Below are 22776 nucleotides of genomic sequence, written 5' to 3'. Positions count from 1 at the left end.
TGGAAAGTTCTTACTAATGTTGAGGTGGAACTTGGCGTGTTTTAGTTTCTGGCCATTGCTCCTTGTCCTGTCACTGGGCACCACTGAACCACTGAAGCTGACAGTCTCACCTACAGCAGAAGGGAGCTGTAGCAAAGCCCACATCCAGATTTGGGCAGGACATTCCCCAGCACCCCAAACCCCAGAGGGCACAGAGCACTGAGGTCTGGGCTACCCTGACCAGCTCCTTCACAGCTGGGCTGGCTGTGTCTGCAGAGCCCTGTGTGGGGCAGGGCAGGCCAGGCTGTTTCAGAGCAGGGACCTGGCAGGCAGAGGCACCTACGTAGGCATCATCACTGTTCTGGATGGTGTGATGTCTCTGCAGGCTGCGGGGCCGCGGGTGCTCGCTGGACGAGGGGCGCACGGGGTAGCCCAGGCCGTTGTGGTCAGGCACCTGCATGGCTTGGCCAGGGGAGCTCCTGTCCATGCAGTTCCCTACGATGGACTCTTGAAAACCAGACAGGACAGAAAAAGGACAGGTTAGTACAAGGAACCTGCAGCCTCCTGTGCCACACACAAACGCTCCTTGCTGGCAGAGCAGGGACAGGACCCCCGGCTGCTCCAGTTACAGTGGTGCAGCACCAGTGCCCCCAGTTGCACTCACAGAGGCCTCTCCCTCCCATCAATATCCCAAAAGATCCCAATGCTAGCTGCCTTCCACCAGGTCTACAAAAGCAGCCTAAGGCTGGAGGCAGTGGGGCAGGAGCACAGGAACCAGACCCTTTCCCACTTCTGCCTTCCCCTCGAGCCTCAGCTCGACCCCCACATTGTTACACAAGAGCTGGGGGAGCCTCCAACACGGGATGTTCCAGCAGGGCCCCTTGGCAATTGTAAGCAACATAATCCTGCTGAAAGAGCTGGCCAGGATCTTCACTTTTATCAGATGACTTCTCCCTGCCCTCCCACAATCTGGCTGCGGGAGCACACGAGTGCTCTGCCTGGCAAAGTCCATCTGCACTGCAAGCTCTTGTGACTGAGGGCAAAGGCCACATTCCTATCTGGCAAAGCCTCTCATCATCAAGTACACGATGTTTTGGATAAAGTCCTGAGCCATGGAGGAGCCTCCATCGGGGCTGAGCTCGCTGAGTGCAGACCCTGCTGAGCACAAACGCCCGAGCGCTGGGGAGCTGCCCCGAGGTGACACAGCTGCAGGTACATCCCTCGCAAAGCCAGAGCTTTCCCAGGGCTTTGGCCAGTGGGAAGTGATGTCCTGCTGCGCTGGGACACTGCACGGCCCAGCTGACACTGCAACTGCCACAAAACTGCTCCCCAAAGAGATCTCATACAATCCCAGAACATCCCCACCTGGACCCACAAGGATCATGCTTGCCCCCGCGCAGAGCAGTCCCAAAATCTGTCCACAAATTCAGCAGAATTCAAGTGGGACCCCATCCCATGCGGTCCCCACGCTGCCCACAGGCAGCACATGGACAGAGCATGGCAGAGCATGGACAGCACAGGCAGCACACTGCTCCCCGGGCCCTTCCTCCATCAGGAATGTGGCATTCCTGCTGGAGCCCTGTCCCAGGGCAGGCAGAGATGCAGCCTCCCCCTTCCTTTGCACAACCGTGGGGTTACGTGCGGTTAGCAGTCAGCTTTCCCGGAAAAGAGAGAAGGAAAACATGAGGTAACAGATGTTAGCGGATCAGTGCCACCCACACACGGCCTGGGATGCTGCTCCAACTGTGGGAACAGTGGTTGGGGCCAGCAGCCTGCTGCTCCAGCTCCACAAACAGCCCCGGCCCCAGCCCCTGTGCTGTGGGTGACGAGTTCCCTCGGCCTGGATGAGCCAGGACACAAAAACAGCTGCTTCCCCATGGCAGCACTTCACCTCTGGGGATGCTGCTCTAGAGCAAGGGACAGACAGCCCGAATTGACACCCCCAGCCCTGCAGAGGAGAGCCTTTCATGCCCACATCCTTTGTGTCCCTGTGGCATGTGACGCTGGCACGGCGCTGCCGCCAGCCCAGGCTTCCCATGGGCAGCGCTCCCAGCCCCGGGACGGCCACGCTGGAGCAGAACTGGAGCAGGGCTGTTCACAGGCAGCTCAGTCACATCCCAAACAGATCTGGTCGGCTCTCAAGGTCCCCGGCTGCCATCCCTGGCAGCTGCTGCACAGACATCCAGAGCTGTGTGATCAGCATTAGCACGCGCCCCTGGAAGCACAGACACTCCCCAGCCACAGGGAAACTACACTCTGCTCCAGGGAAACCCATCTGGGGAGCTGAGGCAGGGAGGGAAGATACCCTCAAACTGTACCCTCATCACACAGTCTAGGGAAAAGAGTGGGAAAAGCCAGGATACAGGATTTGGTGTAGGTCAGTAGTGGGAAAGCCCAGGGATATGGGATTTGGTGTGGGTGAATAGTGGGAAAACTGAGTGATGTAGGATTTGGTGTAGGTCAAAACCAGGAAAGCCCAGGGGTGTAGGATTTGCTGTAGGTAAGGGTACCTGGGAAGCTCTGAGGTGACTCTGCCTGGACCTGAGGCAGCGCAGGCCTGAGTCCAAGTGGGTTATGGAGGCCATAGGGAAAATGGTACAAGCAATTGCATCCCAGGACATAGTTTACTACAAACAGCCCTGTCAGAAAGGCTTACACAAGCCTATTTGTAAACATCTATTTGCTTTTACTCATTTACAAGGCCTTGCAGTCTAAAGTCCTTCTCCTTTGTGTAACCAGTCCTTGCACCAGCAGTGTGGGGGCTGAGATTTGGCTTCTGACTTCAGCAGACCTCACTGTCCATCTACCAGGCTTCAGTGACAAGATTCAGACTCGTGATTTCACACCAAACACCCCTCCAGAGCTTCCAATCTCCGCTGAGCCTGGGGCGATTCCCCCCACTCCAAGCAGAGCAGGGAAGCAGAGCTCTGAGAGCAAAGAGAATTCAGAATTGAGGAGGATTTCAGCACAGCCCAGCCTTGTCCCTGCCCCCCGCCCACGCTCTGGGGGGTCAGGGCTTGGCAGCCCCACTCAGCCCTCCGAGCCAGCCTATTCCAGCCCGGTACTTTCCCAACAAACCCGTGCTGTGTCCCTGAACAAAGCTGGGCCTCCTGTGCCCTGGACACAGCTCCTCCGCAACAGGGCCCCGAGTGCCAAGGGCCAGCCGGTGGCTGCAGCCCAGCGCCCCGAGTCCTGCAGGGAATACTGATCTGCCCACTCAGCCTCTCCTCAAAGCCCTCTTAGCAAGGGGCTCAAGGGGTGTTTTTCCTGCAGAGGAGCCTGTGATTACAGCTCAGGCAGGAATTCTCTGACAGCCCAGGGCTGCCAGAGCAGCCACTGAGGAGCAAAGGTGCAGCTGCTTCCAAGGAGCAGGAAAGGTCTTCAGATCCTAATGGCAAGTTTAAACTCACTCTCTCCAGAATCCACCCTTCCCAGTTCAAGCAGGGATAGAATCTTGCTGCTGCTGCTGCTTCCCAAAGTGCCAGAGAGACTGCGAGGCTGCTGGAGCCACGGGACACTGACCAACACTGTTACTGTGTGTTTGTGGGAGCTTTAGCAGCGCCTGGGCTAGAGGGTCTGTGCTTAAGAGCAGGAATAAATGGCTGCACTGCCACAGCTGGGGTGTGCTGGCAGCTGAGCTGTTCCTATCCCCTCTTTACAGGGGATGGGGAACATCACCAACAAGAATAAATCTGTGGCCACCATGCAGCACCCCTGAAAAGATGGCACCAAGCTGGGCCCTGGTCTTTACCTGCCTGCAGAAGTAGGTCAAATTCCCAAGGGAAGCAGCCCATGGGGCTCCTTCCTTATTCAACCCTGTTTATTACAGAGGCTGTGCCTGCAATTTACTTCAGGCCACAAAAGCCAGAAAGAATCTTGGTAATTCTGTGCTATGCAGAGCATGTCAGGAAACCCTTGGTGTGCCGGGTGGGACGGCGTCCTGGGCAGGAAGGTGAGTGCCTGGCACAGATGGACAGCTGGCCTGCACTGACAGACAGACAGCTGGCCTGCACGGGCAGCAGGGAGCCTTACCTCTGCTGGGCACCTTATTCCTGAATGCGGGCTGATGCCTGTACTGGTGCGTTGCCAGCTCCTGCGCGGGGTTAGCAGTTCCTAGCAAAGATTCGGGGTTCCCGTGCCCTCCTGCGTTCACAAGCAGAGGGCTCTCGTGGCAACCTTTGGTCAATGTGTTTGAACTCTTACTGTCAGGAAAGCTGTCCCTGTTTCCCTCGCAGGCGCAGTCCTCCTCCATGCTCTCCGAGTGGAACAGGGCTGGCTGGTGTCCGTATCCCTGCGGTGGCGGTGGCACAGAGGCAGGGACCTGCTGGATACATTCTTGCGCCCTGATTTTTAAGAGATGTTGGGGGCTGTTCTGGGGGTGGTACGTGTCAGCACTCTGATAAGGCAAAGACAATGACTGGCGCTCCGAGAGGTTCTGTCCCATGCTGGTGCCCATGTTCCCAGCATCCCCTTGACTCATATGCCTGAACAACTCTTGGTACTCTTGCTGCTGCTGCTGCTGCTGCTGCTGCTGCTGCCGCCGTTTGATGAGCTGTGCAAATTCTGCCTGGGGCAGCCGCATGTCCGTGTGCCCCGTGAGCGAGTGCCGGGGGGAGAGCAGTCCCTGGAGGATGTGTGGTACCTGCTGGTGTCGGCTGTAGTCGGGCGGGGTCGGGGACAACAGTGCCTGCTGTAGTGCCGATGCCGTGTAGTGCTGCTGCTGCTGCTGATGTGCGTTCGGGGGGAAACTGGGGTACTGCTCAAGCTGTGGGACCTTCAGAGCCTGCTGGGCTGCAGGGAACCCCACCCCTCCCGGCGGGCTGTAGTTGCTGGGGGAAACGCGGGGCTGCTCCGGGAACAGGTGGGGGTGTAAGTGCACCTGGTCGTAGTTGGCGGGGGGATACCTGTTCACGTTCAGACTGCAAGGACAAGGAAAAGGACGAGTGACTGTGCTGCTCAGAGGGAGCCAGAGCTGCTCCTGCACCGGAGGGGCTTCCCCAGGCACGCGGCACAGCAGCCCTGGCCTGGCTCAGCCGGTCCTTCCCAGGGCCAGCAAGGGAGCAAGCACAAGCACAGGGCAGAGTGGCGAGGACAGTGTGTCTCACATTGCCCCTCCCCGCTGCCCCGAGCCCCGCAGGCAGGAGGGGCCCTCACCTGTGCGACTCGGCGCTGTCGGCGCTCAGCTGCTTGGACAGCTGCCGGTGGCCGTAGCTCAGCGAGGCCATCAGGTTGGCACGGTGCTGCATCTGGATCTGGCTGGCGCTGGGGCTCAGGGACATGCCCCGGGCGTGGGAGGCCCCGGGCAGGAGGCTGCTGCCCACCATGTCCCCGGGCTCCTGCACCTGGATGGTGACCTGCTGGGGCTGCTGCTGCTGCTGCTGCAGGGCCAGGCACGTCAGCCCCATGGCCGGGGGAGGAGAACAGTTACCCGACTGCGGGAAGATCGTGTTGTGGGATGGCATCCCCTGGAACTGGGACTGGGAGGCAGCACCTGCAAGGAACAAAGATGCTCAGCACCTCTGCCGGCCCAGGGTGAGCCTTGGGAGCGAGATCTGCTCCGTTCCCCGAAGGGCTGGACAGGGCTTGGATTAACCTGGGCTAGTGAAAGGTGTCCCTGCCTGTAGCAGGGGGCTGGAGAGGGATGATCTTTAAGGTCCCTTCCAACCCAAAGCAGGCTGTGATGCTGTGATTCATTCCATGACTCTGGGCCAGGCTGGGAGCCCAGTATGTGTCCGTATGGGTGCTCTGTCATGCTGTGCCAGCGTGCAAAGGTCACAGCCAGAGCCCCTTGCACCAAAACAGAAACTCTGCGGAGCTGACAGGGATTTGCATAAACCTGAGAATATCAGCCCTTCCTCCCCACCCCCGGGAGAGATAAGTAAGGATCTTGTGACAAGGAACCTGACAGCACATTCCAGCTGGCAGCTTCTCTGAGCTCTTGATAACAGCAGCCCTTGCTGCCAGATGGAGAACCTTTTACATCATCAGCAAACTGTGCAGGGCCTGGGCTGGGGGGGAACGGAGCCCTGGCAACCCCAGGCTGCTCCTGCAGGCTTTGATGGGATCCCACGGCCCTGCCCAGCTCCCAGAACTGCTTACCATGGGGCTGGAGCACGCTGCTGCTCACGGGGGGCGGGCTGCTGTTGGGTTGCCTGAAGAGATGATTGCTGGGGTGGTTTGGGGGTGGGCTGGATGGCTGGATCCGTAACCTACGCAGGGAAACAAGCACCTTCTCACCAGACCCGCTCCTTGTCAAGATGCTGTCTCAACTGTGAGAACTGATGCCAAACACTGCGTGTCTTGTTCAAAATAAACACCATCGAGCCCTTGCTGGGGATCCCAAGGTCTCTGCAGCTTGGCTTCTCTTCTGAGAGCCACCTCCCTTGTCCAAATCACACAGGGAGTGAGCATGAGCTGGTGGCTACCACAGAAACCTGGGGACAAGGACACTGCAGACTCACCTCCTGAGTCACTGCACCTGGTGAGACACCCTGCTGTCATTTCCCGTAACTCAGCCTCCCTCACCCACAAGTCAGGGTGCTGAGGGCAGGGAGGCTGAGCTCACCAAGGGCCTGGCAAGGTGTGAGACACCCAAGGAAGCATGAGAGAGCTTCAAGCCACTCAAAAGCCAGGACTGTCAATCCTCTGCTCAAAGCAGGTCTGTGCCTTTGAATCAGATTTCTCTGATTCTAAAGTCCTTCTGAGAAAATCCAGCCCAAAGGACCAGGCACATTCACCTGGGAAGTGGCAGTGTCATTCTGACTCCATAAACCTCCAACTCAGCCTGGCCTCTCCTGAGTGTGTCAGCTCATCCCTGGGCTTCAGGAAGAGTCAAACCCAGAGCTGTCCTAAAGCCATTTCTTTACCTCTGGAGCTGGTGAGTGAGCAGAGCTGGCTGGTTTTCACATGGAGCTTGCAAGGGTGGAGATGGCTGGGGAGGCCGGATACAGTCCTGAACCAGGCACCACAAGAAAACAAGAAGTGTTTGCAGTCAATGTCTCAGTCAGTAAATTTAGAAACACTGCTGGGTGAAGCAGGACATATCCAGATTCACTGAGTGTCAGTCCCTGACTGCAGCCCTGGCTGCCACAGCTACCACAGCAGCTGTGCAAACATCTCTGCTGAAATCCTTCAGCCTTCCCGCTACAGCAAGCCCAGCAAACGCCCCTCCCTCAATCCCCCCGGGACCTGCTCACGAGTTGTGTCTGCAGCAACACAGGAAAACAGAGCTGAGCCTTCAGCAGCTCTGGCTCGGGCTGCACTACCTGAATCTGCTGATGAAGGATCTGGTGGTGCTGCTCCTGCTGGTACAACATGTGCTGCTGCTGCGTCTTCTCCAGCGTCCTCTCATCCATGTGCCCACCATACATCTTCTGGAGCTGCTCACACTCCTGCAAGGAATCCAGCACGTCCCAAAAATGACCTTCTGGTGCACAGTACCCTGCTGTGTGGGAATGGCACGCTCTGCAGCCCACCCCTCTGAGAAAAGCTGGCAAAGCAAGCCTAATCCATTCCCTCTGACAGAATCAGGTGTGCAGGGACGTGGCAAAAAGCCAGGAAAGCAACGGGTGCACGTGACACTGAGCTGGCACTGCTGTGTTCCCTTAATGCAGGCAGCAAGCTCTGGGAACGACACTTCAAGGTGAGGAGAGCATCTCATTTGTGCCATTGCTGCAAGAGGAAAGGCCTGTCCTGGGGCCAAATCCTGCTCCAGCCATTGGCAAGCTGTGCCTGGCTGTGCAGGGAATATCCCACAACACACTCAGGAGCTGCCCTTTCCTGGGACACCCTGGAACAGCCCCAAACTGCTGCCAGAGGAAATGTGGGAGAGCAGGAGCTGCCGTCTGACAGTGCTGGTGGGACAGGCAGGACACCCATGGGTGGGCACAGCATGATGGTTCTCCCCAGAAAAGAGGGGGCAGGAATGCCCCCAGGTGCCCAACTGCAGGTGAACAGCTCATACATCCAGAGGACACCCAGGGTTTGCTGCAGTCATACAGGGCAGGAACAGCCCCAGCGTGTGAAGATTCCTCTTTTGCCTCCTGAATCAGCAAGACCGAGGCAGTAAGAATTCCTTGTGGAGGCTGTTTTGAGGGCCCCCAGCCCCCTCTCACCTGCTGAAGCTGTTTGATGCTGCTGTTATTGCCCATCTTCTCCAGGTGGGCTTTGAAAGCCTGGATGCTGGCGGCCCCGTCGGAGAAGCGCCGCACCGGGGAGAAGCGCTCGGTGGGGAGGTGCAGAGTGTTGGAGTCCTTGTAAATAGAACTGAACACAGGGGGAAGGGGTTAGAGACATGACACCAGCCAAAACACAAACTGCAGCACAGGCTTTCCATTTCCACCAGCCTCCCAGCTGCCTGGGTGCTCCACACTGGGCAATCAGAATGGGCACATCTGAACCAAGCTGTGCCCAAGGCACCTCAAGCACTTCCCCTTCTCAATGAGGTTTCTTTGCCATCAGAGGGAGCCAGATTTTTTTCAGGAGCTGTTTTCTCCCGAAGCTGGGGATCCTCATTATCACTGAGCTCCTGCCCTGCCATCAGGTGCCATCTGTGTTATCAGGAGCAGAGATAACCTGGCAGACACTCAGCACAACGTGCCTCACAATAAACAACTGGGACTCTGCCTGCCCTCATGGCTTCCGGGCAAGTGCTATCTCTGGAACCCGATTTCTGTGCAAATCACAGAAACACAGAATGGTTTGGGCTGGGAGGGACACCTTCCACTAGCCCAGGCTGCTCCAAGTCCTGTCCAACCCGGCCCTCCAGGGATGGGGCAGCCACAGCTTCTCTGGGCACCCTGTGCCAGGGCCTCCCCACCTCGCAGGGAGGATTTTCTCCCATCACTAAAGGATTTCTTTTGTAAATATTCTGCAGATGCCATCTCCAGAACCCAGCAAGCAGCATTTAATGCACAGGCTCCAGCAGCAGCCTTTGTGTGTGAGAAGGTCATGGAGACATGGTCTTTACAGCACCTCTGACACCAAACGCAGCAGGAGCCTGCCTGGCTGCAGCTGGAGTGGTCCAGAGGTCACTCTGAGGGCCTGTTCCAGCTCCCCTTGTCACAAGGTGACTGATGCTGCACCACTTCCAGCAGGGTGGGTTCTGTTTTGTCCCTGTCTCTGCCTTGGGAGGACACAGTTCAGCTTCCTTCCAAGGAAAGAGCCGTGCTCCTGCCTTTTGAAGCCATCCCATCCATTATCCTGATCCATTTGTTCTCCTGTTGCATTGGTGGAAAGCAGAAGCTACAGATAAAATCATGCTGAGTTTTTGAAACCCGTGTGGGCAAGGCAGAACAGCTGCACTTCCCTGTACAGCTGGACTTCAATTCTGCTTTCAGACATTTAACGTGACAAATAAGAACACACATAAGATGGCTTAAAATAGGTTAAGGGCTAAAATAAAACCCACCTGCCGTTCAATAATGTGGTTTATTTACACAATGACTGCTAATTTCTGTGCCAGGTATGTAATGAACTCACTGTGGAACACTGTGTTTAGACCGTGGTCAGATGAAATTTCTGTGATTTCACAGGAAAAACACAGGACAGGCTCACAGCACGTTACAACACCAAGAGTGGAAGGAGCAGATACCACCCTGCTCATGATGCAACAGCTTCAGGACTCCAGAGCCAAGAGCCAGAGGTGACACCAACGTTATTTACAGGGTAAGTGTGTTTAAAGTCTTGTAAAAATTCCGTTCCTGCCGTGCGTGAGGGACTTGGCTTACCTTTAGGATTTGCAGCAATCCTGAAAGCAGGACACAGCACATTCTGCTTGTTTTGCACGCTGCACTCCTCTTCCTATCAAGCTGTGGCCCTAGAAATGTTTCCCCTCTGCTCTTCCCATCCCCGAGGCACCTCTGAAGAATAACTTGAGGGCAGAGAGGTGCTTATCTTGGCTTTCCAGCTCCAGCGTGGCACTAGCACTGTCTCAGTCTGCTCAGAGTTCACCTGTCCCTGCTGATTACATCAGTGCTCAGCTCAGCAGGTCTCTGGCTCCAATAAAAAGGGCTTTGTCAAGCCTGCCACTGTGAGCTGCCTGAGGGGCTGAACAGCAGCACCAGCCTGGCCTGGCAGCCACTGCTTTCCCAAGAGGCAGCAAACCCCAGTGTGCAGATGGTTTGCTCCTAGCACTGAGGTGTCAGAGCATTTTCAAGCATTTTTAGAAGGGTTTTTTTTTGTTCAGAGGAATTTAAGCTCCCTCTGTGGCATTAGCATCTCCGGTTGGCTGCTGTGACGAGGGCTCTGTCACATTAACGCCTCACCAGGACTGTCCCTCCCACACATCCTGAGTGTATTTAGATCTAATTCAAAAGTTCCCTCTTTCCCAAACACTGTGATTGGTTTTCTTTCCTTCCCCACCCAGATTCCTTTTCTCACATCATTCCCATCAAGGGTTCAGGTGAGAAATGAAATTACTCTTGAGGAGCTTTGCACAGAGACTTTGCAGTCAGAACACACAACTCTGGTGCAGAACAGTGAGGGTTTTAAGCTCTGCTGTGGATGACTCTTGGTGCAATCTTTTGCCTGCATCTGCCTCCAAAAATGTTCTGTAGCAAATGTGCTACTTCGATGCCTACCATTACACAGGGAAAAGCTTTCCTCTAAAAAAAAAAATAGCTTATTCCCAATATTTCTGTGATGGCAGCCATTGCAGCAATCACTTCCAGCCACAAAAGCGGGACTGGAGGGAAGAGCCAGCTGGTTCCTGCTGGTCCCTGCAGGCAGGGGGTCAGACACCCTCTGCTCTGTGGGTCTGCTCTTTGTCCCTGCTCCTCCTCCTCCTCCTCCTCACCCCTCCCTGCCAGCGGGATGTCCTCAGTGCTCCGTTCCAGGGCCACCTGGGCAGGGTTCCTGAGCAAGCTGCCCGGCCGGCCGGTGCCATTACTCACCGGTGCTGGTCGGGTCCCAGGTGTGGAGCCCAAGCCCGGGGTCGGAAGGACTGCTGTCCTAGCTGCCTCTGCAAGTCTGGAGGGATTTCAGCTGTAGGGTTGGTCATGGCCAGAGTGTGCCTTTTTGACCTATTTGCCAAGTATCTGCAACAAGCAGGAGCACATTTTATAAGAGACTGATGGGAGTACTCCGAAAACAGGGAGTGTTAGATAACCCAGAGAACACGGGAAGGAAGAAGCTTGTGCAGTGCTCAGAACGTACCATGGACATGCTGCCCATGCCTGTCACAGCACTGGCTCCCCAGTGCTTTGGGGACAAATGTAGCTGCAGCTGCTGCTGCTCCACTGCCAGCCTTGGAAGGAAAGAGGAGCCGTTTGCTCTTCCCAGCAGGAAAGCCACGTTTCACCTCAAGGGGAATGCTGGTATGTCCCTTTGGGAATACCCACCTGCCCTCAGTGGGCATTCACTGCAGCAGAGCAGGTCTGGCCCTGTGCCCCAGCCCGGGCAGAGGTAACCCAGCGGGAGCTGGGCACAGAGCAGAGCTGCTGCTCTGCCCGGGAGCCTCGGCTCCTCAGAGCCACCCTGGGCCACCCTGGCTCCGGCCACCAGCAGTGGCCACCTTGTCCCAGCAGGGGAAGGCTGCCCGAGGAGCTTGAGGAAGGGCTGGGCTGAGGCAGGCTGTGCCAGCCCGGTCCAAGTGCGCCATCTAGTCCCTGCTCAAAGTCGGGAATGGCCCGGGATGCGCAGGGAACGGGAACCGAGCAGCTCCCTCCGGAGCCACCAGCACCAGGGCTGGGCTTGCCTCCCACACCTGAGCTGGGAGGTGACAGCTTAAACAAAAGCCTGCTGTGCACTGGAGAAGAGCTGCGGGTCTCCTGCAAAGCCCCCAAGGATCGGGGAGGAGGAACTCGGAGCCTCTGCTCCGGCAAGGATGTGAGGAAGGGCCAGGCAGTGCTGAGAGCTGCTGCCTGCCTGCTGCTCCTGGCACGGCTGAGCTGGCAGAGAGGGGCTGAAGCCCCTGCCCAGGGCTGGCACTGCACCAGGCTGTGCCTGCTCAAGGCCGCTGGGATGAGCTGAACCCTTTGTGCCCTGTGAACACAAATAGCAAGGAGGCAGCTCCAGTAACCAGGCCAGGCACCGCTCGGGCACTGACACCTGCAAGGCCTCACCTCTGCTCTTTTACCCAGCTACTGCCCCCGGGAAGCAGAAAGAGCAGCAAGCAGCACAGACTTGCCCAAACCCAGCCTCTGTTTGCTGCTGAAGCCACTTAAGCAGAAGCAGCAGGTTAACAGTGCCGTGCTGCCCCGCCAAAGCCCGTGCCATTAGCTGTTTAAGAATCATTTGATGTAGACAGGGAAAGGTTCCCAAAGAGCTTTACTGTTGTGGTTTGCTAAGATCATTTTATTTCAGCCCTCCAGGGAACAATCCAATCACGAGCTCTAAGAGCGTTTTGGGTGGAAGAAAGTTTCCCAAAGCTCAGAGGAGATGTGACTGCTCCCTGGAACAGAGAGAAGACTGTGCTCTGCTTTCAAGGTCAGATTAAGGAGGGCAAAAGCTGCTCACTGGTGGCTGCAAACAGAGTATTTGGGGCAGTGTCCTGAGAAGCTAAATATTTGCATCTGTCCCTGATGTTAATGCTATTTACCCTTCTCCTCTGATGACTACTGACATGTTGCAACACAAAGGGGTGGAGAACAAGTTAACACACAACCTGGATGGTGCTTTTTCAAGGCCATCTGGTGGAAGAAGAGCATGTGCTGTGAAAGAACTTAGGGCAGCACTGTCGAGAGCAGTGAAGTGACCTCTGAGTCCAAGGGGACTTGGTTCTCAGTGGGATTTGAACATTTCAGTGCCTTGCAAAACACTGCAGAGGGGTTTCAAAATGTTTCCAGCTGAGCTAATGCTTTAAAGGCTCAGCTAAAACCTTCAGGTTTAGAATAGTGAAAATCTGCCCAGGTAAGATGTCCAGGCATGCCCTTGCCAAGAATGAGATTTATGTTTGCACAGCCAAGAAGACCACCTGCTGTCTGAGGTGCTGTCAGAGGACATTACTGGCCCTATATTAGAACTGTTAATGGCTGTTGGAGCTATTATTGAGGCTACAAGTTGACTTTCCAGGCTGAGGTATGCAAAGGGAGTCTCAGTGCACAGCCTGTCACTGCTCACACCCACTGTTCCCTGGGAGCACTGAGAGGAGCACAGCTGGCCAAGGCTCTGGAGCATGATCTGCACCCACCCCAGTGTCACCCTGCCTGCAACAACCCCCAGCCTGAACCCTCGTGAGCCCCTGAGGAGCCACTCCCTTACCCAGGTGATGACCTGTACAAAGGGGGATCCAGAAAGCTCTTCCAATCTGAGGTAAGAAGCAGGAGCACCCACCACACGTAGTGCCCAGCTGGTTAGCAGAGAGGAAACTATGCAAAAGCTCCTAAGAAAATGTTAGCAAGGCCATGGTTAGTGTGTTGATGGACTGACAAAGTACAAGCACATTCTACCCACTTCCTACAATGTGTTTAGAGCAGACACAGAGAACAGAAGTTCCCAGCCTGAGAGCTAATAATGCTTCCCTTATTGGAGCAGACTATTTTAAGGCCTGATGCTATAATTAGCAGCTAGAGGTACCCGTAATTCCAGCAAGCTCACTTTGTTTGAGGCATCAGAGTTGGATGTTTACTGCATGTCTTGATACAAAAGCTGCTGCACTGGCACCCAAGGCCACAGAGGAGATTCTCCCACCTCCAGCACCCAGCAGGGAGGGGAATCCCTCGGCACTCACTTGGCAGGTTAGTGTGGATTGCATGCTGGTGCACACTAAGCAAAGGAATTTAGCAGTTTCAAGAGTTTTCTGGAGAACCTACTGCTCAATCAGCTACCCATTTCAGGGGAATCCAGCTTTGCAAGCACCTAGAAGTGCCAGAGGAGCAACTGCCCACAGTAATCAGCACCCAGAGGAACAGGAGAAGTGTTGAGCCTTCACTGTAAAATCACCAGTGGTGCCCTGAAGAGGTGGCTGTGTTTGAATCAGCTCTGGAACAGGCAAGGTGAGCCTTGTGGAGGTAGGAAGGGCAAATGTTAACAGTGGGAGTTACCTCTGCACAGCTTCCTGGTCCGGCTCCCCATCGGAGCTCTCCTCGTCCACAGGGGTGACAGCTGGCACAGCCTGTGGAGAGACAAGCCACGGCTCAGGGGACACCCAGCACAGTCCCCTCCATGCAGGGGACACCTGATCTTCCCAAACAAGCTTCCACAGGGGTGTGTGCTGGCTCCTCTGCAGCACCGAGGAAAGCTGGCCAAGAACCCCTTCCAACATTCCTTCCCCAGTCCAAGTGCCTGGGCAGGGCTGCTGCTACTTGGGGAATTCATTGATACAGATGCAGCCAGGGAGCGGGAACGCGCCTGAGATGGACACTTGGGTTTTCTCCATGGGATCAGCGAAGGACAAAAGCAACCATTAAAAAGTGCACAAACACCTTCAGCTCCAGAGAGGAGCACACAGCCCCACCTGCCTCCTCCAGGAGAGCACGGCAGTGCTGCAAGGGGAGCAGGAGCACCTTGGGCAGCGAGCAGGCACATCCCTGCAGCGCCGGGCCTGCCGTGACCTGGCCACAGCCACCTCTGCCTGCAGGAGGGGACATTTTCAGCTCTGTGCCTTCCCTGTGCTACTCACTGGCGTCATGGTGACGAGGGGTGAGGGGCCCCGGGGCCGCTTGAGCAGCTGCTGCGCGTGCAGCTGGATGTTGGCCCCGCCGTCGGACGCGCGCCGGCCCAGCGGGCCCATCCCGTTCAGCAGCTGCAGCGTGGGGGGCTGCAGCAGGGACTGCTCCTGCAACACACACACAGCGCTGTCACCCACCCTGCCACAGCCCCAGGGCACACAGCAGGACAGGACAAGCCCTCTGGGCTTCAGGGATGTCACCAGCATCTCGAGGGATGTGGGGCAGGGGCAGGCAGTGTCAGTGCATGAGCAGGGTTTAACTCTGCAGCTCCCTGCACGCTGCTTTAGCTGCCAGGCAGGCTGCAACCTGCAGCTCAAAGCCAGGCAGCACAGTCCTGTTTCTCCCCAGCCCATTTATTCATTTCATACTGCACTGCTCTTTCATTCTTCGGCTTTTTCACAGAATCACAGAATGGTTTGGGTTGGAAAGGACCTTAAAGATCATCTCATTCCAACCCCCTGCCATGGGCAGGGACACCTTCCACTATCCCAGGCTGCTCAGAGCTCCATCCAGCCTGGCCTTGGACACTTCCAGGGATGGGGTATCTGCAGCTTTTCTGGGCAACCTGTTCCAGTGCCTCACCACTCTCACAATAAAGAATATTTTCCTAGTATTTGATCTAAACCTACTTGGAATCATACATAAAGAGGGTAATTCTTGAGGCTTATGCAGTCCAAGGAGTGACAAACAGAGGGAGCACAAACACCCTCCCACCTGGCAGGGCACAGAGCACAGCAGGGATCATGGGCAGTACCTTGTACTCCAGCTGCCCTGTGGGCTGCAGGTTCTGCCTGGGCAGCACACTGTGCATGAAGTTCACATTCGGGGTCACCTGCAGGAACGGAGCCTGAGGAGTGACACGGGGGAAGCCAGGCAGGAGCTTCTGCAGGTCTTCCATGACTTCCGTCCTGTACAGCCACATTTGGAGAAGGGAATTAGCCATGATGTGAGGAAACCCCTCACACCCCGCTTCCCTTCACAAAAAGCTTCTTACTGCTCTGGAAAATGGTCACACAGAGCAGCCAAGCCACTCTTTGGTTTTATTTGTCCCTTTTTTCCCCTCCATGTTGAGATTTGGCAGAATTAGCTCTTGGGCATTAACCTCAATGGCATTTATCACAAAAACTTCACCTTGGACATGACGGCAGTGCAGCTCAGATGAGACACCTGCCTTGACCAAAGCACAGCTTACCCAGAACTGATCAGGAAGGGCAGGAGGAAAGTACCTCATCCCCATCTAAAATAGTGACCAAGCTGTGCAGGGGGACTGGCAGCTTTAAAGGAACACCCAGGAGGACCAAAGTCACGTGCTGGGGTGAATGTGCAGGCTGGAGTGCAGTACTCACCGTGGGTCAGCCACTCCCACTGTGTGCCTCCTCATGGAGAGGTAGCGGACCAGAGCCTCGGGGGATGGCTCCTCCCCTTCATCACTGTCCAAGTTCATTGTTCCATCAGTCTGGGCAGGGCAAACATGGGAGATGTTGAAATGCAACATGAGGATCAAAGGAAAGGCTTCGATGTGAGCCAGAAAAAGAGCTTTGCAGGGCTTATGGGGATGTGCCTCACCTCCACAATTTGGTTCTCAGGGTTGATGAGCTGGACTTGGGGCACGTTGATGTTCATGGTGTTGCCTGTCTGTTCTGTCTGCTGAGTGGAGAGATCAGGGTCAGAAGACACAAACACAGCATTGCTTTACAAACACTGCTGGATTAACACCAGCCCTAAGCACCTGGAACAGGGAGGTGACCCTGGAGCCAGTGAAGAGCTGCTTATTCTCAAGAGGTTGCCTCTTTTAGCCCCCTTCCTTCTGTTCAGGCAGGGTCAGCATCTCTTCTGCTTCCCTTATGGCCTGGCCTCTCCCAGAGCAAGTGCTCATTGCTCCATCAGCAGCACAGGTGGGGAGGAAGCAACACACAGCAGCCCTGGGCTGGGAACTCCAGCTCCCAATAACTGCCTCAGCTCCTTTCCCTCTGTCACTAAGGGAGCAGGAGACTGTCTGAAGGATGTTCAGCCAATGCACAAACTATTCCTAACTCAGGATTAGGGCACCCTAAGCCCCCACCAAACTCTCAGACCGGGAACATTTGACACCCAGCCAAGGTGTGGGCTCCCCTGAGCAAGTCTGGGTTTAGCAGGTAAGGGACTGGCTGGCCTCGCAGGGCTGGAGGAGCCCTGGCACAGGGGAGGCACCTGGATGTTGGCCGAGGTGGGGAAGGTGATGGCGCGGGGGATGCTGGGCGAGGGCGCGATGCGCAGGTTCTTGTGCCGCTTGAGGCGGTCGCAGAGCAGGCTGTAGATCGCGCTGTAGTGATCGTACGCGTCGGCTCGCAGCGACTGCAAGGCACAGCACAGCGGTCACCCTCTCTCGGGCAGTGGTAAAACACATTTTATACTGTGTGGGGCTGCTCAGCTGCCACCAAACACAGCCATTTATCACCAAGAGGAGCAGGCAGGATATGCCAGGCCTCACCTGCACCGTGCGCTCCTTGTCCAGCCCCATGTCCGCCATGGCCAGCAGCACGTCCTCGTTCAGCGGCTCCAGCTGCCTCTCGGTCTTCAGGTGCTGACACTCTGCTATCAGCTGTGAGGGCACAGGCACACAGTCAGAGCTGACATTCCCAAAGGCACACTGATGAGTCACAGCGCTCCCAAGAGCCCAAGCACCGGGCTCTGGCTGCAGCTGGCGTGAGGTCTGATGGCAACCGATCCAAATCCACTGCCCCAAGCTCCCAGTGCCACAGGGGAAGATAAAAAATGTACATAGATAAGGAGTGATGTGGAAAGCAAGGCCAGGAGACAGAGAAAAGGGAAAGGCCACGCCTGGGAATGAGTGTTCCCAAAGAGCAGAACCAACACTGCAGCACCACGTGCCCGGAGCCCGTTTGAGTCACTGAGCAGACCCTGCTCGCTGCTGCTCACCCTGTCAAACTCTGCATCAGCCTCCCCCAGCTTCATCCACTTGTGTTTGCAGATCTGCTCCATGGAGAGCCTCTTGCTCGGGTCCAGCACCAGCATGTGGCGGATCAGGTGTTCACACTCTGCCAGGGAAGAGAGGCCGGGTCACCCATGGGGAGGGACATGGCTGCTGCAGTGTTCCCTTTCCAAGCTCCCCTCTGTGGAGTCACCTCACAGAAATACTGCTTCTCCTTGCACTTCACACCTGCTGGTCCCCATCGTGCCTCACTGCCGCAGACATTGACTCCCCTGGGCCAGGAAGGAGAGAAGCCACCCTGGCTACACAGAGCCCTGTCACCCTGTCCCCCCCATCCCTATGTGAGTGGATTTTGGAGGTTGAGAGCAAAGGACCCTTAGAATGTTCTCCGGTCCACAGCTGTGCCATCTTATTACACCTGTGCTGGTCACCAAGAGGGACTGCTGAGGCTCTCCTGTTTAGGCTGGGATCTAAGTTTGCTTTGAAAACTCCATATTTTAGCAGAATTTTCTGCATGGAGAGAACCTCTTCCTCAGATAAGACAGCAAGCAAGGAAGTCTTCAGCTAGGAAACTCCACGCAGAATTGTTCCTTAACCTGACAGCAGGCAACCAAGCACCTCCACGTGACTCTTTGTTAAGCTGATTTTAAATGAAAATTAATCACACTTTCCACACCCAAGATTTATTATCAAAGTGGTTTTTGCAGCAGCAGGACACAAACGCCCATCTCTGACGGGGCTGTTGCTGTGAATTCATGCCCCACAACGCAGTAAAAAGCCGAACCTGAGGGAGGTGCAGTGACGAGCCCCTTACCTGTGGACATGAAGAAGGGGATGCGGAACTTGCCGCTGAGCACCCGCGCGCGCAGGTTCTGCAGCGTGCTCCCGTCGAAGGGCAGCGCCCCGCACACCAGCACGTACAGCACCACGCCGAGGCTCTGCACCAAACAAACCCCGTCAGCGGCACCACACTGAATGAGAACCCATCCCTGGGCAAGGCATGCTTCTGGCACCTCCCCACGGGGAAAATACAGGATGGAGTAGCCAGAATGCAGCTCTGGAAATGTTCCTTTGGAAAACGCTTTTTGCTGTGTCAGGGCTTTTCTCCAAGACATGTACTGAGCACTCAGGAAGCAAAGCCAAACAAACACAGCAAAAATCAGATCAAAGTCAGAGAGGAAGAGGCTCATCACATACCCAAATATCAACCTTTGGCCCATCGTACTCCTTGCCTTCAAAGAGCTCTGGAGCAGCATAGGGAGGACTCCCACACCAGGTTTTAAGGAGCTGGCCAGGGGTGAAGATGTTGCTGAACCCAAAATCTGAAAGAACAAAGAGAACCGATGAGAGGAATGTGATTCACTCCAACTGTCCTGAACAAATGGTATTTCAGTGACTTGCTGAGGCTGGTAAGGTCACGTACCATCCTGTAATGGGTAACTGGTACACAGACACTGGAAATGGAATCACTGAGGTTAGAAAAGACCTCCAGGGTCACTGAGTCCAACCTGTGCCTGATCCCCACCTTGTCACCAGCCCACAGCACTGAGTACCATGTCCAGTCTTTCCTTGGACACCTCCAGGGGTGGTGACTCCAAACCTCCCTGGTGCCCTGAGCTCTGGGCAGTGCCAGCAAGGACAGAGTGCAAAGGGAAAAAGACTGGGAGTTCTGATTCTTCCAGAAAGCACTACAGGGTTATGGTGGGCAGCTCTACCAACAGTCAAATCCTTCACCAAGAGCAAATAACAAATCCTGATAGAGAAAGGTCTTCACCTCGTAGGCAGCCAACCATCAGTTTATGTGGGCACTAATGGCATTCTCTGTTAATTAATCTGCCTCCCCCTGGCTCACAGCTGGGACCTGCACTGCAAAGGGCAAGGAAACCAGTCTGGATCCAAGAAAAGGGAGCTGGTTCTTGTTAAAAAAAAGAAGTTTCCTTCCTTTTTTTCTTAATTGAATTGAAGCAATCACAGTCACAGAGACGAGTTCTGAGGTGTCCACATGTTTTCTCTAACACGTTCAAGATTACCCAATATTACCAGCTAGTTACCAATTAACTACCAGTTCCACACGGAATTCCAAGTGAGGAGCAGCAGTGATGCCAACAGTTCTGTGCCAGAGGCAGGCAAATCCCACCAGCACTCCCCAGAATGCACTAACTGCTGAGTCCGTGCTCCCTCTTGCTGTTCTCCTTACAGGATTTTCCATGACCTAATTTCAGGTGACTCCTCTCCTCCTTTGCACAGTGTCTGCAGAACGCAGCAGCCCACCTGGCACCACTCCGGCCAGCTCAGCTCCAGGGGGACACAGCCAAATCCCTTCTCCCTGGTCCCTTTGCAGGGAGGAAATTCTCACTGTGGAGATGATTTATGCACATGGAGAATACCTAACGCAGCCTGCTCCTGTGGAAACACCTGGAGTGCACACCAGACTGCTCCAAGCCCAGCTCCAAACAGAGCAGAGATGGTAAATGCTCTTTAAAGGCGCTGTGGAATCAAAACAAGGCACTTACACGCCCATTGGGTTTTTACTGTTGGCAGTGAAGCCATCTAAACCTCCAGTCAGCCATTGGAGGACAATTCCAGGGAAATAGCACACAGCTGCACAATTGTCTTTTCCACCTCTGCAAGCCTTTGAGCTGCTGTCTCACGTTCAAGGCAGGATGTGTAACAAGCGCCTGAGTTATGGCCACCGGAGCCAGCAATAAACGCTGCAGCACTGGATGCATTTCCCAACACACAGCATTTGTATCAGGTTTAGACATAAACTCCTTACGACTGTGGAATTTTGGCACTTCCCATATATTGAGCAAGTTATCCTAGTTTAGTTACTTTATTTGTCTTTGTAAGTACACGAGCGGGCCTTGGGGAACCACCTGGATTTCCCAAGGAGTGCACAGCCAGGAGCAGCTCCAGCCCTGCTCAGGTGAGAGGCCCGAGGTGCTCCCCACTCTGCTGCACAGGTCACAGCGAGTGCCAGGAGCAGGGGCAGGGCTGTGCCATTCCAGGTCCGTGCCATTCCAGGGCTGTGCCATGCCAGCTGGCAGCACCGCAGCCTCGGAACAGACACGCAACAGCTGCCTCCTGCAGCCTCCTCTGCTTCCTGCAGATTGGTCAGCTGGAAAACTTCACCCCTTCCCCATGGTGCTGAAATTCATCCAGGGATTCACAGCTCTTTTGGGCAGGGAGAGGAGGTGGGGAGAAGGGGAAATGCAGAGTCTGTCCTTAGGGAACGGGGCCAGCGGGTCCCAGAGCTGCCCTGGCTCAGGGTGAAGCCTCTCCCTGGGCAGGGGTGCTGCTGTGCCCAGCCCCTCCTGGGCTCAGGGCAGGCAGGCAGGCTGCTGGGCGCTGCAGGGAACTGGAGCCAGCAGATCCTGCACAGGGACACTGTTCCCAGGCTGGAAACAGCTTCCAGATCCCACCTGCGCTGCGGGACTGAGGTCAAGGCTGGGGAAAACAGCAGGGCTTTAAAAACCCAAGGAAAGTTCATGGGAGGACTTGAAAACCCCGGAGCAACTAAGCACAAAATCTAAACCAAACAAAAACACGAATTACAACTTAAATAAACTTTCTTAAAATCTATGGCCAAGGAGATGCATAAATCCAAATCCTCAGGGAGCAATCAGGTCACATTCCACAAACAGATGCAGAGGGAAAGAGGCATTTTTGAGCAGCAAGGTGAGTCACAATGATGTGATACAGGGAAAATATTTAAAACAAACATCCCTGCTACAAAACAGTGGGTCCAGTCCCTCAAGTTTCCTTGGAGCTGAGCTCAGGGAGTGGCTTCAGTCTCTGCCCAAGAGGGATTTGATCCTCAGGAGAGGAAGGAGCAGCTGACTCCTGCCGACGAATGCAAAGCGACGCATAGATCAGATTCCTCTCCGAAACCATCCCCAGCAAGGCTGGGCTGTTTAGCAATCATCAACTCCTGGCTGAACTCTCGGGCTGGGAGCACAGGGAACACAGTGCCAGCAGCTACTGACTCAGCCTCTGAGAAGGTACACTGGAGAAAAAGCATCCATGGGAAAAATGAGAGCGAGGGTCACGGCGTTGGGACCGCGCTGTTTACGGAAAAATAGCGAGGCAGCAATCAATCAATCAATCAATCAATCAATCAAAACCCAGCCCAAAGAGTGCCCACCACCAGTGAGAGCAGCAGCACTGCCCACCCCGGGAGCTGGCACCTGCCGAATGCCAGGGAAGGGATTTAAAGCTTCAAATGGATGTCAGGCAGAAAGTGCCAGAAAATCTGCACTGATCAGAGTCTGCAAGGCTCCAAAGTTTGAGTTAGACACAGTTAATGGGTTTGGCCCAATAAGTGAAGGTTCAGCTGGTTCTCCACCAGTGTGACTGGTGTGTGCATTTCTCTAGCATTTCTCCTGGGAGGTCTGCTGTGAAGCAGATCTGTTGCTATCACTTTTTTCTCTTGAAACAATGGAAGAACTGGTGTCAAATTGTAATTGATGAGTTATAGGGAGAAAACTTAATACTTGGAAAATCCTATACCATAAATCAGCTTTTCCAGGCTACTTTTCAAAGCACTACAGATCTTCCTGCCAAGGCAAACACTGCCACCACCAGGGTGGGGACTATCTCCTGGAGTCATTCTGGGAGCACAGATTTGGAAGGAAAATAGTTTCCAACTCCTTCAGATTAAAAAAGGTTTCCACAATTTCCAGAGCTTCTCAGCCTGCTCATGTGGACATTTCTCCAGCAAATCCAGCTGAATTCCAGTTTCCACCTGGGTTAGTTTTTAACTTCTCGCTGTCTGCCAGGCACCCTCCCCCTCCACACAGAGCGGATTTTTCCCGTGAACACAAGATGGCCTCAAACCATTAGTGCAGCCTTTGCATGGAACACCAGAAAGTGCTGCTCAGAGACTTCCCCAGCAGCCTCTCCCCGAGCTCCAGAGCCCTTCCACTCCTTCTCCAAGGAGCTGCACTCCTGCTTCATCAGCAATGCCTCTGTCACTTATCTGCTGCTCCCAGGACAGTGAGGAGCAGGTTATCATCCCTGTGCCAAGGAGGACGTGGTTCACACTGTTAAGCACCAGAGGGAAGTCCATGAAGTCCTGCTCTCCTTCCTATTCCTTCCCCACTCCCTCCCCACAGATGGAGTGTGAGGGAAGCATAAGAAATTGCTGATGATTTTACCACAAACAGAGTGCTGAGCTCTAATCTAACACCTCAGGATGGTACACGAGAGAACAGCAACAATGAGCTAGACTGTTTCCTTTCTTCAAGATGCTATCTA

General features: G+C 55.0%; 1 protein-coding gene across 4 annotated transcripts in view; it reads right to left on the bottom strand.

Annotated features, from left to right (window-relative positions):
* Positions 1-22776, bottom strand: part of SIK3 (SIK family kinase 3) — a 70525-nt gene that overhangs the window by 2687 nt on the left and 45062 nt on the right. Inside the window, exons 5-22 of one of the 4 annotated variants that reach the window (XM_066564518.1) lie at positions 18718-18842; positions 18335-18458; positions 17508-17626; positions 17059-17169; positions 16779-16922; positions 16155-16235; positions 15935-16044; positions 15343-15496; positions 14540-14695; positions 13962-14032; positions 10872-11015; positions 8094-8244; positions 7245-7370; positions 6846-6931; positions 6079-6188; positions 5134-5470; positions 4012-4898; positions 323-486 (exon numbers count right to left, since the gene is read on the bottom strand). In XM_066564518.1, coding sequence (XP_066420615.1) covers positions 323-486; positions 4012-4898; positions 5134-5470; positions 6079-6188; positions 6846-6931; positions 7245-7370; positions 8094-8244; positions 10872-11015; positions 13962-14032; positions 14540-14695; positions 15343-15496; positions 15935-16044; positions 16155-16235; positions 16779-16922; positions 17059-17169; positions 17508-17626; positions 18335-18458; positions 18718-18842 — 3200 coding nt within the window. The remainder of the gene's footprint in view (positions 1-322; positions 487-4011; positions 4899-5133; positions 5471-6078; positions 6189-6845; positions 6932-7244; positions 7371-8093; positions 8245-10871; positions 11016-13961; positions 14033-14539; positions 14696-15342; positions 15497-15934; positions 16045-16154; positions 16236-16778; positions 16923-17058; positions 17170-17507; positions 17627-18334; positions 18459-18717; positions 18843-22776) is intronic. The other 3 variants (XM_066564515.1, XM_066564516.1, XM_066564517.1) reach the window with 3 other exon arrangements.

This window comes from Molothrus aeneus, chromosome 22, assembly GCF_037042795.1.
Source record: "Molothrus aeneus isolate 106 chromosome 22, BPBGC_Maene_1.0, whole genome shotgun sequence".
NCBI classification, from domain to species: domain Eukaryota; kingdom Metazoa; phylum Chordata; class Aves; order Passeriformes; family Icteridae; genus Molothrus; species Molothrus aeneus.
The sequence above is the reverse complement of the archived record's forward strand: the minus strand, read 5'-3'. Positions and strand labels throughout refer to the sequence as shown.